The sequence below is a fragment of the Neomonachus schauinslandi genome, chromosome 4 (assembly GCF_002201575.2).
Source record: "Neomonachus schauinslandi chromosome 4, ASM220157v2, whole genome shotgun sequence".
Taxonomy (NCBI): Eukaryota; Metazoa; Chordata; class Mammalia; order Carnivora; family Phocidae; genus Neomonachus; species Neomonachus schauinslandi.
In genome coordinates this window covers 123426226-123445477 of record NC_058406.1, presented here as the reverse complement: position 1 = coordinate 123445477, position 19252 = coordinate 123426226, and the positions used below count along the sequence as shown (strand labels likewise).

Here is a 19252-nt window from a genome sequence, read left to right as displayed (position 1 = left end):
GTTTTCTTTTTATTGAGATTTTTTAAAGCTATTTGGACAGAGGTGCAAAGAATTAACTCAACATTTTAATATTTATGTCCTTATGCAGTTTTTTATTTATTTATAATCCTAAATATTTTCTATACAATGTCCTTAAAATATTTAAAGGCTGAAAGTGACTTGGAATAAAAGAAATCTAAATAAAGAAAACTGAGAGCTCAAGTGAGTTCTATTTCAGTTGAGAAACATTGCACAAGTATGCTTGGTACTCATTTTTCCTACCTGTACCTTTTCAAAATCTTCAGTTGTGAACTTCTTAGAAGCTACATAAAGCTGCCCTTCAGGATCAATGGCTTTCTTTAAAGTATGTTGCACAGTAGAAAGAAGTGGGTAGCAAGGAGATGATTCATTGCAGCTAATCAATAATCCAAATGCCTCTAGGAGATTAGCTGGAATCAAACTGCAATCCTACATCAAATGAAAATGTAAAAGACAAACATTAAATTCTGGCATTTCCACAAACACTTTAGAAATAATTATAAATTAAGTATTGTTTATAATTATTTAAATTATTAACATATTTATATTATTAAAATATTTTATTATATTAAATTATATAACTATTTTTGTTTTATTATTTGTTACTACTAATTATTATTTAAAGTGATTCCTGAGTATCATGGGAACTTAATATGACCAATTTTTTGAATGCTCTTTATTATTTTCTTACACATTATTCATTAAAGCCTACTCTACTGCCTATTCAAATAATAATTTCTAGTAAACAGACACTCACTTTGCATGACTAAAAAAATGAAAATTTTCAAACAATTGCATCATTATTTAGTTCTAGTACCCGATTAAAGATAGAAATGGGTTAATAAAACATTAAGAACAACAAAAACATTGAGATTAAAATCTGTGATTAAATTCCCTGAACAACATTCTAAAAATAAAATATACATATACCTTACCATCTGACCAATTAGAGTGTTGGTTTTCTGCATATTCTTCCTTGAAGATGAATCCATATCAACAAAAGACCAAAAACTGCACTGAACTGGAAAAGTCATTTGTTGATTAACATCATCCCCAAACTTCTTTCCTGGGATGTATACTGTGATGCTTCTGCTTTCCACAACTAAGTCAAAAGACATTATGCATTTACTATTTAGGTTCATTTTGGTCTATATATCCACAAATTAATAACATATTATTGTATAGAATTTTACTCTCTAAATGTTGGACAGTAAAGACACAAGTAAATTTGGTTGTTTTGTAAGATGTGGCTAAATTAGAGGATCTGCCATAAAAAGAACAAGAAAAATATTTGAACGTTTATGTGTCCCATGACTTAATGAGAACAATAATCTAAAGCATATAGCTGGAATTATGGTCAGTGTCTGGGTGGAATAGGCAGAGGGTTAAGAGACTGGTTATGTAGGTCATGCTTACAAGGGGGGCTGAAATTAAGCAATGTTCTTTTATGTGGAAAAAAAGAAAGCAGGACATGCATTTAAGAGGGAAGAGGGTAAGACTTAGAGAAAATATAAACTACAATGACTAGGGGAAAATATATCTCAAATCCAACATGTTGAAAACCAAATTCATCATTTCTTCTCCTCAAATAACTCTGTGTGCATTACTCACAATTAGGGGTATCACTATTCAACTACTTAAAGCCCAAATAAAAAATGTAGAAGCAACAAAATCTCCTTTCTAGCCATCCTTCACCCCTTATAACCATTCAATCTATAGATTCAATCCAATTCCTAGGATTCTATCTTTCAAATATTTCTCAAATTAGTCTTCTCTTCATTCATGATAACAGAGTCTTTTGTCTATATTTATCTTTCTCTTGGGTCATAAGATAAATATATATTTTTAACTCTATAGAAAGGCCAGAGCAGTTTTCAAAATGGTTGTACTATGTTATACTCTCATCAAAAATATATAGGAATTCCAGTTTTTCCACATCCTTGGTAATATTTGTTGTCAATTTTTTTAATTTTTGCCATTCTAGTAGCCAGGGCCACCTACTTATTATGTGGGCCCAGTGTAAACTAAAAGTTAATCAAACACAAGGGAAAAGCTGCTGTTAAATGTACTAATATATAAAGCTTTTTCCTTTAAAAATACTTTATTACTGGGGCGCCGGGGTGGCTCAGTCGGTTAAGTGTCTGCCTTCGGCTCAGGTCACAATCTCCAGGTCCTGGGAACCGAGCCCCACATCAGGCTCCCTGCTCTGCAGGGAATCTGCTTCTCTCTCTCTCTCTCTCTCTCTCCCTCTGTCCCTCCTCACTGCTTGTTCTCTCTCTCTCAAGTAAATAAATAAAATCTTTAAAAAATATATTTTATTACTTATGAAATGTAATAGGACTGATGTGGAGAAATTAGAATCTTCATCCTTTACTGATCGGAATGTAAAATTGCATAGCCACTGTGGAAAACGGTTTGGTGGTTCCTCATTAGGTTAAACATAGAATTACCTTATAATCCAGCAATTCCACTTCTAGGTATATACCCAAGAGTTGAAAGTAGGGACTCAAACAGATACCTGGACTCCAATGTTCAGAGCAATATTATTCACAATAGCCAAAAGATGGAAACAACCTAAGTGTCCCTCAACAAATGAATGAATTTTTTTTAAGTGGTATATATATAAAATGGAATCTTATTTAACAATAAGAGATCTTGAATAGACAAATTCATAAAGACAGAAAGTAGAATAGAATTTACCAGGGGCTGGAGGTAGGAGGGAATAGGGAGTTATTGTATAATAGGTACAGAGTTTCTTTTTTTCTTAAAGATTTTATTTATTTATTTGTCAGAGAGAGAGACAGAGAGACAGAGAGACAGAGCACAAGCAGGGGGAGTGGCAGGCAGAGGGAGAAGCAGGCTTCCCGCTGAGCAAGGAGCCTGATGTCGGACTTGATCCCAGGACCCTGGGATCATGACCTGAGCCAAAGGCAGACGTTTAACCAACCAAGCCACCCAGGCATCCCTGGATACAGAGTTTCTGTTAGGAATTATGAAAAGTTCTGGAAATGGAGAGTGGTAATGATTACATAACATTATGAATGTGCTTAATGCCACTGAATTGTACACTTAAAAATGGTTAAAATCGTACATTTTATGTTATGTGTATTTCACCATAGAGGAGAACTCCTTCAACTTGGAAAAAAACATCTACCAAAAAACCTACAGCTAACATCATATTTAATGGTGATAAACTCAAAAGTTTCTTGCAAAGATGAGGAACAAGACAAGAATGTCTCTTTTTACCACAGTTTTTCAGCATCAGAGTGGAAGTCCTAGCTATAACAGAAAGACAAGAAAAGAAATCTGGGCCAATAAAAACTCACATGTTAGCACAACTGAGAGCAAAAGCTAAAACAGTGCATTTGTATATCAAATTCCTCTCTTTTTATTAATAAAGGTAAAATGAGAAGTATCATTTAATATAATTTCTCAATTCCTAAAATGTGTACAATACAATCTTAACTGTTAAGTAACTCCTTGACACTGATGAGACTGTAAGTTAAACAGGTAAAAATTAATTAGAAAAAATATTGTTCACCTGATTGAAGCTGTTCTAGTTTATCTTTTTTGTGTGAAGCCAAGTCTCCCATAAAGCAGATACCACCTTTAGCTAGCAAAGCACTGCCAGCTTGAATGCTAACTGCGCCAGTTCCATACTTATTTCTGGATAGAGTAGGAAAAATTTCAGTAGAGACTGGATGACGTATACCACGGGGCACAAGGTTTATACTAAAATTCAAAAGCCTAGGAAAAAATAAATTACTCGTTACTATTATTCAATGTTTGATTTTCAAAAGTGATCATGTATAACAACTACATAATTAAATTTAATTTGAGTCAGTGTTTAATGAAAATTTTTTCTAATATTTTATTTTTAAGTAATCTCTACACCCAACATGGGGCTCAGACTCACAACCTCGAGATCAAGAGTTGCATGCTCTACTGACTGAGCCAGCCAGGTGCCCCTAATGAGCACCTTTTCTAGGGATAAAAACATATATAAGACATGGTCCTTAACTTAGAAAGCTCACAGCCTAGAAAGAGAAACATAAACAAAAAACTAAAACACAATGTGTTTTCATGAGAACATTCATAGGAGAGTATTATTTCTTCCTGGAAGGAAGTCAGAGAAAGCTACAGAGAGATGACATTTGAACTGGGCCTTCCTCTTTATGGATTGCTTTCTTTTGTTTATTCAGAATTTTCACATTTAGGCTTGCCAGTAGCCCATAATGACTATCCCTGCTGCCTATGTATCATGGTAACTCTTGATACATCTTTCTGTTTTCTGATCTCTTTGCCAATTGCCTCAGCCCCTTCATTTCTCAAATTTAAATTCTAAGAAAGGATTATGATTGTCTTAGCTTTCAAAACCTTCCCACAGAAATCATAGCTTGCTGGTGCAATCAACTATGATGAGCTGACATAGACATCCAGTGCAAAAGAGGATGAAGCAGTATTCTTTAAATATGGATAGGTAGATGCTATAAAATTTCTAGTGTATATGCCATTCCAAGGAATATGGATGTTAGTTTGAAGATATATAAAATGGGGGAATGAGATTTAGAAAGAAACTTTTGCAAGCCTATAAAGCAGTGGTTTTCAACCCCAGCTCATACTGAAATCACCTGGGGAGATTTTTTAAATTCCAATGTCAAGCCCCACCCCAAACCATTCTTGGGTGAGCCAAAATCATAAATTTTTTTAAAAACTCTCCCAAGTAGGGCACCTGGGTGGCTCAGTCGGTTAAGCATCCGACTCTTGACCTTGGCTCAGGTCTTGATCTCAGGGTCATGGGTTCAAGCCCCATGATGAGCTCCAGGCATGGAACCTACTTAAAAAGGAAAAAAAAATTCTCCCAGGTAATTCTAATATGCAGGACGGCTGAGAACCTATTATATAGAACAATGGGTCTCAAACTTGTCTGTCTACACATTGGAATCCAATGAGAAATTTTTAAAAATAGTGATACAAGGGGGCGCCTGGGGGGCTCGGTCAGTTTAACGTCTGCCTTTGGCTCAGGTTGATCCCAGGGTCCTGGGATTGAGCCCCACATCAGGCTCCCTGCTCAGCAGGCAGCCTGCTTCTCCCTCTTCCTCTGTCACTCCCCCTGCTTGTGCTCTCTCTCTCTGTCAAATAAGTAAATAAAATATTTTTTAAAAAAAATTTTTATTTTTTTAAATTTTTTATATTTTTAAAAAAATTAATAAAATACTACTATTTTTAATAATATCAATATTTTCAAATATTTAGAAATCACTCTAGCAAAACATATGCATGACCTTTACAAAACATTGCTGAGAGAAATTAAGGAAGACTTAAATAAATGGAGATACACACCATATTCATGGATCAAAAGACTCAACATTGTTAAGATATAAATTCTCACTAAAATTGATTTATAAGTTAAATGCAGTTTCAACAAAAATCTTTAATGGCCTTTTCTGGGGGGTGGGTGAGAGACTGGTATTAACATATGGATTCTAAACCTTATAAGAAAATGCAGGATTCTAAACTTTATAAGAAAATGCAAAGGACCTAAAACAGTGAAAAAGAATCTTGAAAATGAAGAATAAAGTTGCACCACTTGATTCAAAACAACATAGAGCTACACAATAATCAAAAATGTATGGTATTGCATAATTATGGACAAATAGGTCAAAATAACAGAAAGAGTTCAAACAGATTTTTGCCCAGTTCAATTTTATACCTAGTTTATACCCAGTTCAACTGATTTTCAACAATGGTGTCAAAACAATTCAATGATGAACGGAAAATCTTTTCAACAAATGGTATAGAAAAACTGTATAAATGCATAGGAAAAAACATTAACCTTGACTCCTACCTCACACCATATACAAAAATTAACTTATGATGGATAACAGACCTAATATAAAAGCTAGAACTATAATGCTTCTAGGAGAAAATATAAAAGAATATCTTCATGACCTTAATGTAGGCAAAGATTTTTTTTTTTTTTTTTTTTTGACAGAGAAAGACACAGCGAGAGAGGGAACCCAAGCAGGGCGAGTGGGAGAGGGAGAAGCAGGCTTCCGGCGGAGCAGGGAGCCCAATGCAGGGCTTGATCCCAGGACCCTGGGATCATGACCTGAGCCGAAGGCAGACGCCTAATGACTGAGCCACCCAGGCGCCCCTGTAGGCAAAGATTTCTTTTTTTTTTTTTTTTTAAAGATTTTATTTATTTATTTGAGAGAGAGAATGAGAGACAGAGAGCACAAGAGGGAAGAGGGCACGAGAGGGAAGAGGGAGAAGCAGACCCCCCGCTGAGCAGGGAGCCTGATGTGGGACTCGATCCTGGGACTCCAGGATCATGACCTGAGCCGAAGGCAGTCGCTCAACCAACTGAGCCACCCAGGTGCCCCGTAGGCAAAGATTTCTTAAACAGAACCCAGAACCCAGAAAACACTAAACTTAAAGAAACCCAATAAATTGAATTTCATCAAAATGAAAAAGTCTGCTCATCAGACATTTTTAAGAAAAAAAATAATAGCTTTAGACTGAAACAAAAATTTCTTGGTACATATATGTGACAAAGGATGTATATCTAGAACAGCCCCTCTTTTTTTTTTTTTTTTTTAAAGATTTTATTTATTTATTTATTTGAGAGAGAGAGAGAGAAACAGCATGAGCGGGGATAGGGTCAGAGGGAGAAGCAGGCTCCCCGCTGAGCCGGGAGCCCGATGCGGGACTTGATCCCAGGACTCCGGGATCATGACCTGGGCCGAAGGCAGTCGCTTAACCAACTGAGCCACCCAGGTGCCCCTAGAACAGCCCCTCTTAAAAGTGGGCAAAGGACTTGAACAGACACTTCATAAAAGAAGATACATGAGCAGCCAATAAGCACATATAAAAGAGCTCAGATCAGTAGTCATCAGGGAAATGAAAATTACAACCATAATATGATACCATTTCACATGCACCTGAATGGCTAAATTGAGAAAGACTGACAACACCAGGTGTTGGTGATGATAGAAACAACTGGAACCTTACATTGTTGGTAGGAATGTAAAATGGTATAACCACTCTGGAAAACTGTTTGGCAGTTTCTTATAAATATTTATCTACCTAATGACATAGCAATTCTACTCCTAGGTATTTATCCAAGATAATGAAAACACACATCCACAAAAAGACCTGTATAGGAATGTTTACAGCAGCTTCATTTATAATAGTCAAAACATGCAAAACCCAATGTCCATCACTAGGAGAATGGATAAACAAATTTTGGTACATTCATATAATGGAATACTACTCATCAATAAAAACAATGAACTATTGACATACACAACTGGATCAATCTCAAAAATGTGTAGAATAAAAGAGACTAGGCCCAAAAGAATATGCATTGTATGCACTGTATGATTCTATTTTTATGAAGTTCAAGAACAGGAAAATTGACCTACGGTGACAGAAATCACCTATGGAGATAGGAACTAAGTGAAGGAATTTTCTGAGGTGATGGAAATGTTCTATATTTTATTGCGGTGGTGGCTATCACAATGTAAGCACGTGTCAAAACTTATTGGAGTATACTGGGCGCCTGGGTGGCTCAGTTGGTTAAGCGACTGCCTTCGGCTCAGGTCATGATCCTGGAGTCCCGGGATCGAGTCCCACATCGGGCTCCCTGCTCAGCAGGGGGTCTGCTTCTCCCTCTGCCCTCTTCCCTCTCGTGCTCTCTGTCTCTCATTCTCTCTCTCAAATAAATAAATAAAATCTTTAAAAAAAAAAAATTCTAGGGCGCCTGGGTGGCTCAGTCGTTAAGTGTCTGCCTTCGGCTCAGGTCATGATCCCAGGGTCCTGGGATCAAGCCCTGCATCGGGCTCCCTGCTCCACAGGAGGCCTGCTTCTCCCTCTCCCACTCCCCCTGCTTGTGTTCCTGCTTTCGCTGTCTATCTGTCAAAATAAATAAATAAAATCTTTAAAAAAAAAAAAAAAAAACTTATTGGAGTATATACTTAAGATTTGATTATTTCACTATATATAATTTTTAACTAAAAAACAAAACAACCCCCCCAAATCTCTCATACCACCCCAAATACCACAGGAAAAGCCAGAGGTTAATGACAAACAGGAAAAGAGGCAAAGGCCTTCATTTACAAGAGATATCACAAATCATTTAGAAATAAACAATTTAATAGAAAAGTGGACAGGAGTCAAGGAGGTTCATAAAAAAATAATAAAAGTGTTTAACAAACTCTAAATGATACTAAAACTTACGCCTAGTTAAAAAAAATGCAAATTAAAATAAAATACCATTTTCCACCCATCAGATGGCTGACTTTAAAAGTTTGATAATACCCAGTGTTGGTGAGGCTGTGAGGAAACAAATACTCCCATGCTCATCAGTAGAAGATTAAATTGGTGCAATCTGTTGCAGTTAGTACCACATTTACATTGCAATTTAATTTTAATTTAATTTTAGCAAAACATCATCTGTCCAATTAAGTTAAATTTGCATTTTTAAAATTTTAAATTCATTCTATAAATTTGCTTTTGCTTTACAAATTCATCCAAGGTATTAATATAAGAAGTTTATCCCTGGGGGCGCCTGGGTGGCTCAGTCGTTGGGCATCTGCCTTCGGCTCAGGTCATGATCCCAGAATTCTGGGATGGAGCCCCACATCGGGCTCCCTGCGCAGCGGGAAGCCTGCTTTTCCCTCTCCCACCCCCCCTGCTTCTGTTCCCTCTCTTGCTGTGTCTCTCTCTGTCAAATAAATAAAATCTTAAAAAAAAAAAAAGTTTATCCCTGGCTTTTGAACATTTAAGTAATTTTAGAAATAGTACTTGCTAGTGGGGAGCCCCAAAATGCTGAGTGGAAGTTTATTCCAAAGTTAGGGTGATAGTCCCCAAACAGTAATTTTGGCACTTTTCACAGACTTATTTGGACACAGTGCATCAGTATTATTGAATGGAATCTTGGAGAAAAATAAGACAATGGCTTGTTGGCTGTTGGGGGGAAGATTATTTTAAAATGAAAGCAAAGTACAAAAGCAGAAAATGAACTAGGGAATGAGGGAAAAAGAAGTCTGTGAAGGATACATTTATTTGTAAAGGTCTGAGTGGGGAAATTGGTTGAAATTCTGAGTGGTTAGATTCTCAAAATATTGAAAGCAAATATCCAATTTATCAATTCCTGTTTTCAAAGTTTTGAACTTCATTAATAAAAGTTTATTTAAATATTTATACTGCCCAGATGAATTCTAAATATTTGTCTTGTAATAATGCTCATGGAAAGGATTTATGCAAATCTGTGACCAATTTATAATTTGAAAACATTCATATCACATATTTTACCTGTCTACAAGTAGAGTATCACTTGTTATAATTAAAATATCCAGGCAATTTTTCAGTTCCTTGTTACAGTCAGTTGTCTGTACTAGACTCATCAGCAAACAGAGCTTGAGCAAATTGTAAGTCCCAGGAGGAACAATTTGTGATGCAAAGATATTGGCAAGTATTGCCGTAAATTTCCAGCATGAGCTGGAAGTCAAAGAGAGAAGATACTTGAAATTGTCGCTAATTCCTGAGGGAACTGAAAGTAAATATTAACACATATATTAAAAAGGGTTTTAAAACAAGAAGACGACATTATAGATCTCTACTTCCATTTACCTAAAATATTATCAAATTATAGTTCTTCTAGTAATGCCACATTCAAATTCTTATAATAATATTAAATTATTATATATATTATATTACATTATGATTAGAGGTCACCCTGGTCTCTCAATTTTATCCCAGGGAATATAATAAAAGGAAGCAGTCACCACATGTGTCCACATAGACTGGCTGTGGGGGGCAAGCAAATCCCTCATTCTTTTCCTTTTAAGACCTGTATGAACAAAGCCAGATCAGGGGGCTCCTGTATTGCAGTGTTTGTTTCTATATCTATGTTTAAAATAATACCACCTTTGGGCGCCTGGGTGGCTCAGTTGGTTAAGCGACTGCCTTCGGCTCAGGTCATGATCCTGGAGTCCCGGGATGGAGTCCCGCATCGGGCTCCCTGCTCAGCGGGGAGTCTGCTTCTCCCTCTGACCCTCCTCCCTCTCATGCTCTCTGTCTCTCATTCGCTCTCTCAAATAAATAAATAAAATCTTTAAAAAAAAAAAATACCACCTTTAATGAGGGCTAAACAGGAGAATGGGAAATATTTGAATGATGCTGTTAAAAGGGAAGATTACTCTCTACTACTTTGAAAGCACTGGACTCTACTATACTGTAACAATCTAGATCTTCTCCACTCCCTTACTCTATCCAGCTCCTCAAAGGAATGAGTGATTTAATCCAACTGATCACTGGGAGGAATAGCTGTGCATGCATAAACCATTCCGTTTCTCCTTCCTTTTGGGCTGCCATCAGAGAGCAATGATCTCTTCTATTCATCCATGCCCATGGACCAAGGGAGACCTACTTTAGTGTAACTCCTGCCACATTTGGGTGGTTAAATCTGCCTAATTCTATAGTGTAGCATGAGAAAGCACACTTTTTCACCTACATATAAGTCATGTTCTGCTACCAAATCAATAAATCTGGAAACACTTCACAGCAGAAAATATTTAAAATAACATTAAAATATCTATTGTCCTTTAGTGCTTTCTTTCTTCAATATTTTTACTCTTTTAAGAAGCTTTTCTCTTCAAGACAAGCAGAGGTATCTAGAATCTACTTGCATTTAAATTCAACTTGGGCCTCTATTTTTGCAGATGGTTATCTAGTGATTCAAAAAAAAATCTAACATTGTTCAAGGTTTAACTAATCTTTCCTACTTTAATTATTTGTGTGCCAAGTTAAGAGTAGGTCTGCTCTCTTGGGGCGCCTGGGTGGCTCAGTCGGCTAAGCGGGTGCCTTCGGCTCAGGTCATGATCCCGGGGTCCTGGGATCGAGCCCCGCATCGGGCTCCCTGCTCGGCGGGAAGCCTGCTTCTCCCTCTCCCTCTGCCTGCCACTCTGCCTACTTGTGCTGTCTCTCTCTCTCTCTGTCAAATAAATAAACAAAATCTTAAAAAAAAAAAAAGAGTAGGTCTGCTCTCTACTTTTACTTAATGCTTATTTATGTTTGAGTTGTTAAAGGAAATTATCAGTAACAAAAGTGTATTTTGGTCCCCACCGCCTTTCTCTTTTGTCTTATTTCTTGATTGGTTCAGAACTCAGATGAGGAAAAGGATGCTATTGTATTGGGTTCTTTTTCTCAGACCACAAGTTACTTAACATTGCTTTAGTTAGAAAATAAAAGGTTGGGTAGAAAAACCTTTTGATGAATCTTTAACTCTTGGCATCTGGACACAATTTTCTCATTGCTAATTATGAAAAAATCAAAATAAAGTTCAGGCAAAAAAAGAAGTCCTTCCTGTGGGCAAGGTTCTACATTATCACATTTTATTTCTTTCATAGCATTAACGTCTTGTTGATTAGTTTACAGGTTTACTGACCGTCTACCATATGATTTTGACTATAACTATATACCTAGTGCTTAGAAGAGTGCCCAGCAATACTTATTTCCTGAGCAAATACTTATTTCCTGAAAACATGGACTTAAATTTAAATATTTGTTAATATATGATCCTAACAATTTCCTTACCTTTTGGATTGCAAGAAATGATACTGTTTGCCTCTATACAGACAGCAGTTTGTGAAGTTTTTACACAGCTTGGAATTCCAATAATTTTATACTCATTTCCTATATTCATTTTACTCACTGATTCATCTAAGATTATTAAACACAAAAGAAAATATGTATTCACTAAATGAAACTTGTACATGATCATATGGTTTAAAAATCTAGAACAAGTAACAAGTTAGTAACTGAGTTAGTTGTAAAGCATTTACTTTTGTTTAGTATAATATCTATATAGAGTAACACCAATAATGTAAATTGAGGCAATTTTATTGCTAATAAATTTTGATATTTATAGGCAACGATGAATTAATTTCAAGAAGCATGAGACACAGCAACAAGATAGTCTCCTCTAATACAATTAAAGGAAAAACAGGGTCATTCTATTTAAGATGAAACATCTTTGCATTAAATCATAAAAAATGTTAATAAAAATGACCTTATAAATAATAATTTGAGAAGAAAATAATTTTAAAAGGTATTATTCACTACCTACAATATAGGCAAGGTATTTTTACATATATTATCTAATTGAAAACTGTTAGATATTGTTATTCCTGCTTTGTACATGAAGAAACTGAGAAGTTAAGTAAATTGTACGAGGCTAAATAGTACATAGCAGAACTGAAGTTCACATCTAGATCTGGGTATCTCTTGCATTATGCTAGGTTTCCCTTCTCACATCTACAGATTGGACAAAGCTTTTGCACAAATTCAAAATTGGTTGATTTATTGATTGTTTTAAGTAGGTTCCACGCCCAGCATGGACCCCAGCGTGGGGCTTGAGCTCATGACCCCAAGATCAAGACTTGAGCTGAAATCAAGAGTCAGATGCTTAACCAACTAAAGCACCCAGGCACCCCTCAAAATTTATTTTAAAAATATACACTAAAAATCTTGATCCTCCATTACACAGAAGTTGGTTGGTTGTAAAGCTATGAAAGAAAGGCTTAAAAGGAGGAACAGGATTAGCATCTCTCCATGAAGAAGATCAAAAGGTGATCTTCTCCATCATTTTTTTTTCTCCTCCCTCTCATTTCTTTTTTTTTTTTTTTAAGATTTTATTTATTTATTTGTCAGAGAGAGAGAGAGCACACAAGCAGGGGGAACAGTAGACAGAAGGAGAAGCAGGCTCCCCACTGAGCAAGGAGCCTGATGCAGAACTCAATCCCAGAGCCTGGGATCATGACCTGAGCCGAAGGCAGACACTTAACTGACTGAGCCACCCAGGCGTCCCTCCTTTTTTTTTTAATTTTAATTTTAATTTTATCTATCTATCTATCTATCTGTCTATCTATCTATCTATCTATCTATCTATCTATATCTCCACAGAGCATATTGGTGTACCCTGTAGACTGGAAGGGAAGAATCAGGCTCGAGAATTGAGAAAATAAAAACTACAAACCAACCAACCAATCAAAGAAACAATAACAACAAAAAACAACTAACTGAAGGATACAGAATGAATTATGAGGGGATAATTAGAGCAAATTGTTTTTCTATTGTTCTATGGAATCATAGTTTGGTAGATGTATCTTGAGGTCAAGGAAAGGTCAAGAAAAAGGTAAGGAGGCTGGGAAGTCTGGTTATCTCTTCTAATGTCAATCCCAAAAGGCCTGTTTTTTATTAATTTAATCTTTAAAAATTCATTTAGGTTCTATGGAAGAGTTTATTTGAAGAAAGGATTTTCTACCAAAATATAAGTTGGATAGCCACTTATATTTCTATGTTGTATGGTTTTTATGTAGCATATAATAGAATTAAGTAGATTTTGAGGCTGGAATGCCTGAATTTGAGTTATGGCTGTGCCACATACTAGCTATGTAACTATGGACAAGTTACTTTCTGTGCCTCAGTTTCCAAATTGTAAAATTGACATAATAATAGAACTTACTTGATGGGATTGCGACTAAACGAGTTAATATATGTAAGAGTGCCTGGCACACAGTAACTGCTATTTAAAAATGACCTATTATCATCTGTGCTTATATGCTTGCCTCATCCTTGTCAGGCCACAGCGGGAAGAGTTCTTATTTGAATTTCTACTTCCCTAACTCTTGAGTTTCCGATACATGTTTGACATTCAAGTTCTCTCTTTCCAAACAGTTTAACTTCTCCAATTTCAGCCCAAGAAAAGAGGCTGAGCCTCACCCTCATTTTCACAGTCCTGGCTTTTCAACGAAGACTCACCATTCCCTGGGTGATTAATACCAATAATGATTTCCTCCATGGCAGATTCTGTCTACTCACAGGTCTTTATTCATGCAGTTCTCAAGAGTTAATCATACGTCACAACTCATTCATTTTTTTAAACAAATATTTATTGAGGTTTTACTATGTTTAAAATTTACTTCATGAGGTTTTACTATTTATGAGGTTTTACTATGAGGTTTTACTATGCAGTAAAAAAAACAAGTCCTTACCTTCATGAAGTTTACATTATAAAGTAATCCCAGGGGCTCCTGAGTGGCTCAGTTGGTTAAGCGACCGACTCTAGGTTTCCGCTCAGGTCATGATCTCCCGGTCAGGGAGACTGAGCCCCATATCAGTCTCCTCGCTCAGTGGGGAGTCTGCTTCCCCTCTGCCCTTCCCCCTGCTCACAAATTCTCTCTCTCAAATAAATAAATAAATCTTCAAAAAATAAATTAAATAACCCCAATGTTTACATAAGACACAACATAAAATGATAGGAGATCATTACCATAAATAATTGTGTCCCTGAAACCTAGCTCGGTGCTTGGGACATAGCAGGTGCTAATATCTTTTTAAGTGAATGATGTATGACTCAATGAATAACTGATACCTTAGCTAAACATGACTCTTTAAAACACTCAAAAGAAGACTTATGATTCTTAAGCTATAGAAGTACCATTTATAATACATAGCTATAAACAAGTCAATTACATATTTTATATATTTTACAGCAATTTGTTTTTAGTTCACACAAAACTTACTTACCTCTTAGAAAAATTGTAAGAGATTGAAACCTACATGGCTGGTTGTTAGAATATCCTCGAAAAGCATGAAGTGCCTTTGCTGTGATTATTTCAACTATCTGTTTATCTTAAGGCCAATAGCAAAAAAGAATTAGTTATTTGAATATACATTCAATTTACTTTCCACATTAAGATATCAAATACTATTTTAAAATTTGTAATTACAAAATATAAATGCATCTTTACCACCAAGTACTCTAAATTTTCTGTCTTCCTGAAGTGAAGATGAACATAGATTACACAAAAAGTCATTTCTTACTGTTGCAGATTCTGTAGCACCAGGCACATGCACTCTTATATACTGAAATCCTGAAAGAAAACAAAGGTAAGCTAAATTTGCTTTTGGATTTAGCTATCCATTTTCATTCCTTTAAAATTATTCTAATTCAAAGTATAATTAATTCAATTGTACATGTGGGTTCAGAGCAGTTCAATTAACATTTATTGCATGAAAAAGAAGAAGATAGCAGGCGGGGAAGAATGAAGCGGGGAAAATTGGAGGGGGAGCCGAACCATGACAGACTATGGACTCTGAAAAACAAACTGAGGGTTCTAGAGGGGAGGGGGGTGGGGGGATGCGTTAGCCTGGTGATGGGTATTAAAGAGGGCACGTTCTACATGGAGCACTGGGTGTTATGCACAAACAATGAATCATGGAACACTACATCTAAAACTAATGATGTAATGTATGGGGATTAACATAACATAATAAAAAAAACACATTTATTGCATGGCTATTTCTTGCCAGGCACTATGCTAAGGCACTGGTGATATGGATACTTAAACACAGTTTCAAAAGGCAGCAATAAGAAACAGATAATTTTAGTATGTGGTGTTCATTTAGAGTGTTCAGAGAGAAGAGAGGAATGACATCCAAGCCAATGAGAAGTGGGGATGAATGGAAAAGATGTCCTGAGAAGGACTGAAGTTAAGCCAAAGGTTTGAGAGAGGACATTACAGGGAGAGGAAACAGCATGAACAGTCATGAAACAATGTATGAGAACAAGTGCTTCAGCAATCCAAGAGCACCTGTTAACACTGTGGGAGAGAGAAGGGAAAGAAAAGAATGCACCTCAGGATTATGGGAAGTAAACTTGTAAACATGAAACACCAAGTTTTATTCCATTCTTTCTACTCTATGAATGTTTCATAACTAATGGTAAACATGATTTAGGATTAAACAATAAATTGCTTGATGTTTTGATTTTACATTTTTATATCTACCTTTTGAAAGAGGGCATGCTTCATCTGAACAAAGAAATCTTGCACCTTGTGTATACTTGGTTACAGTCGTCATTGCAATCACAATTCCTTGCATCATATAAAATCTTTGAGATGCATAATCAAGTGGAAACTCACAAAGATCAAGACTATAACTTCGCAGAGGAGGTAAATGTGTTAACTTCAGCACTATATTAATCTAATAAGAAGGTAAAAATGGTATTAATAAAAACTGTAGATCCAACTGGACTTGCATTACACTATAGTAAGTATATTTGTGGAGTAAATCAAGTAAATAACTTGTTAGTGTTATTAGGAATCAAATTTAAGCATAAGAAAAAAGATTTAAATATAAAATTAAAGATGCAAACCCCTTAAATCTTACATTTTAATTGAAAATATTATTATGAACTCATAATTTTTCTTTAAAACCACAATTTCTTGACTATATCCACTGAAAAGACCTACAAAACAATGAGAATCCAATAGCAATGACCCCTTCCAGTGCCCAGATTATGATCTCTTAAATATAATTTCTCACCAAAAGGAACCAAGGCTGCTTAAGGGAAATGGCTGACTGCAGGTCTGAGACAGAAAATATACCAGATGGACCTGGTGCACCTCTTTGTGCCAGAAACCAAGGGAGCTACAAAAAACTAAAACATGGGATGTGTCAAAAGGACATAAATGCAAACTTTAAGGGACTGGACTCCCAATGGACCAAAGGTTCAATAATATACATCAAAAAGAATGACAAAGATTCATTGAAATATATCGGATATATCTTTAAATTCATGAGTTCCTCATAATAAAAAAAAAAAAGGAAAGAGGCGCCTGGGTGGCTCAGTCGTTAAGCGTCTGCCTTCGGCTCAGGTCATGATGCCAGGGTCCTGGGATTGAGCCCCGCATCGGGCTCCCTGCTCGGCCAGGAGCCTGCTTCTCCCTTTCCCACTCCCCCTGCTTGTGTTCCCTCTCTAGCTGTCTCTCTCTCTCTCTCTGTCAAATAAATAAAATAAAATCTTTAAAAAAGGAAAAACAAAACCAAAAAAATTATTGGTCATCTTTTAGGCTCCTAGATTTCAACTCATTATTCTCTGAAGATTTATAAATGGAAAAAAATCAACCATTCATTCTGCCTTTTAGGTACAAATTATATTTCAGGGTAACCAAACAGTTGATGAGAGAAAACTTCTGTTATAGAATAATTTCAGATACTAAATTCAGAAAAGTTGCTGAAATTAGAAAAATCACAATTTTACAACTTCTAATGAAATAATGGATTCTAGGTAATGGTCATCAGTGGCTGCAAAGACTATTAGGTGAAAGTTGATGGGAGAGCATATATTGAAGAGATCAGACTGACATTACCAGAACCCACTGATCAATTGTGGGATTACTAAAAGTAGAAAACAGATAGTGTATTTCCCCTAATGTAGTGCAATATGAAATACATGACAATAAGTATGATGTATTCTTGTCAAAATGAGTTGAATCTGAATTTAAGCAAGTTTTTAGAGCCAATTTCTATTTCCCAGAAATATGGTGTATGGAAGAATAAGTTAAATACCGTAAGAACATAATCAGACAAATCCAGATTATGAAACATTAACAGGACAATTAACTAGTTTCTTCAAAAACTCAGTGGTATAAAAAGGAAGAGGGAGGTAACTGCTCTAGATTAAAAGAGGTTTAATGAGATACAATAACCAATTATAATGTATAGGCCTTGTTTTGATCCTGATTTGAACAAATCAATTGTGAGACACTCTTGAGAGCCCAAATGGGTACATTTAAATATGGACTGGATATTAGATACAAAAAAATTGTTATTTTGTAAGGGGTCATAATGGCATTGTGGTTATATAAGAAAAATGTCCACAACTTTTAGAGGTTGATACTAAAGGATGGAGTGGTGACATTAGGATGTCTGGGATTTGCCTTAAAATATTTTGGTAAAAAATGGATGATGCAGGGGCACCTGGGTGGCTCAGTTGGTTAGGCAACTGCCTTCGGCTCAGGTCATGATCCTGGAGTCCCGGGATCGAGTCCCGCGTCGGGCTCCCTGCTCGGCAGGGAGTCTGCTTCTCCCTCTGACCCTCCATCCTCTCATGCTGTCCCTCTGTCATTCTCTCTCTCTCAATAAATAAATAAAAAAATCTTTAAAAAAAAATGGATGATGCAGGTATGGCAAAATATTGTAAACTATTAAATCTGAATGACAGATATATAGAGGTTCACCATATTATTCTCTTTATTTTGCGGTATGTTTGGAATGTTCTATTATAAAAATATTCAATGTTATAAGTGATAATACAGGAAGTAAAGATGTGTATTTAAGATATTCTATTGAACTCTGAAAAAATGTAGTATCTTTTTTAATAAACAAAAATATGAATATAAAAGTATTTATTTACAAGTAATCTTCAGTTTTTTACCTCAGTTTTCTTTGTTAAATTTAACTAAAACTTACTTGAGTTTCAGTCTGTAATTGTCCAATTAATGAGAGAGTCTTAACAGCAGTAAAACAGACCTGTGGTTTCAAACAAACAAAGTTACCAAAAATTCCACATGACATAAAATTCTTTCTTTCTTTAACTTACTGATTGAAAAACTTGAGCAGCTTTTAAAGGCTCGTGTAAAATGTGATTTCCAAGTTCAGCATCCAATTCAACAATATCAGAGGGATTTATTAAAATATTGAATCGATAGACAGCATAACTTTGTTTTGAATCTGTAAAAATACACAAATATAAAAATGAGGATAGTTACATGCAGGAATTTATTTTAAAGTTTCTAAGATACAATGACACCTTTGCTGAACATACCATTGTAGTATTTGCAATCATCTATAAACTTTTGGAGGCCTCCACTTCTGTCAAGATAGATAAGAGCTGCCTCTTTCATTTTTAGACTTGACATTTTCTCCTAATTAATGATTCTTCTCTATTACTAAATGATTAAACGACAGTTGCTGGTAAAGACTACAGATGGTGAAACACACAGAAAAGATGAGAATACCTAGAAATAAAATAAATTAGAATTTACACTTCATGATCTCTAATAAAACCTTACAAATTGTTTAACTTAAAATTGAGAGTGAAATGAAATGAGGTTAAAATTTCCAACTTAGGGGCGCCTGGGTGGCTCAGTTGGTTAAGCGACTGCCTTCAGCTCAGGTCATGATCCTGGAGTCCTGGGATCGAGTCCCGCATCGGGCTTCCTGCTCAGCAGGGAATCTGCTTCTCCCTCTGACCCTCCTCCCTCTCCTGCTGTCTGTCTCTCATTCCCTCTCTCAAATAAATAAATAAAATCTTTAAAAAAAAAAAAAATTTCCAACTTAGAAAAATTCCTACCCAAAAGGAAATAAAACTTTGTGGTTT

General features: G+C 35.7%; 1 protein-coding gene across 1 annotated transcript in view; it reads right to left on the bottom strand.

Moving 5' to 3' along the window:
- Positions 1–18791, bottom strand: part of MCMDC2 (minichromosome maintenance domain containing 2) — a 31780-nt gene extending 12989 nt beyond the window's left edge. The window contains exons 1-11 of the mRNA XM_021688472.1: positions 18698–18791; positions 18473–18603; positions 18343–18402; positions 15876–16071; positions 14838–14960; positions 14614–14718; positions 11620–11745; positions 9337–9574; positions 3560–3765; positions 954–1120; positions 268–447 (exon numbers count right to left, since the gene is read on the bottom strand). Coding sequence (XP_021544147.1) covers positions 268–447; positions 954–1120; positions 3560–3765; positions 9337–9574; positions 11620–11745; positions 14614–14718; positions 14838–14960; positions 15876–16071; positions 18343–18402; positions 18473–18603; positions 18698–18791 — 1626 coding nt within the window. The remainder of the gene's footprint in view (positions 1–267; positions 448–953; positions 1121–3559; positions 3766–9336; positions 9575–11619; positions 11746–14613; positions 14719–14837; positions 14961–15875; positions 16072–18342; positions 18403–18472; positions 18604–18697) is intronic.
- Between the last annotated feature and the right edge of the window lie 461 nt (positions 18792–19252).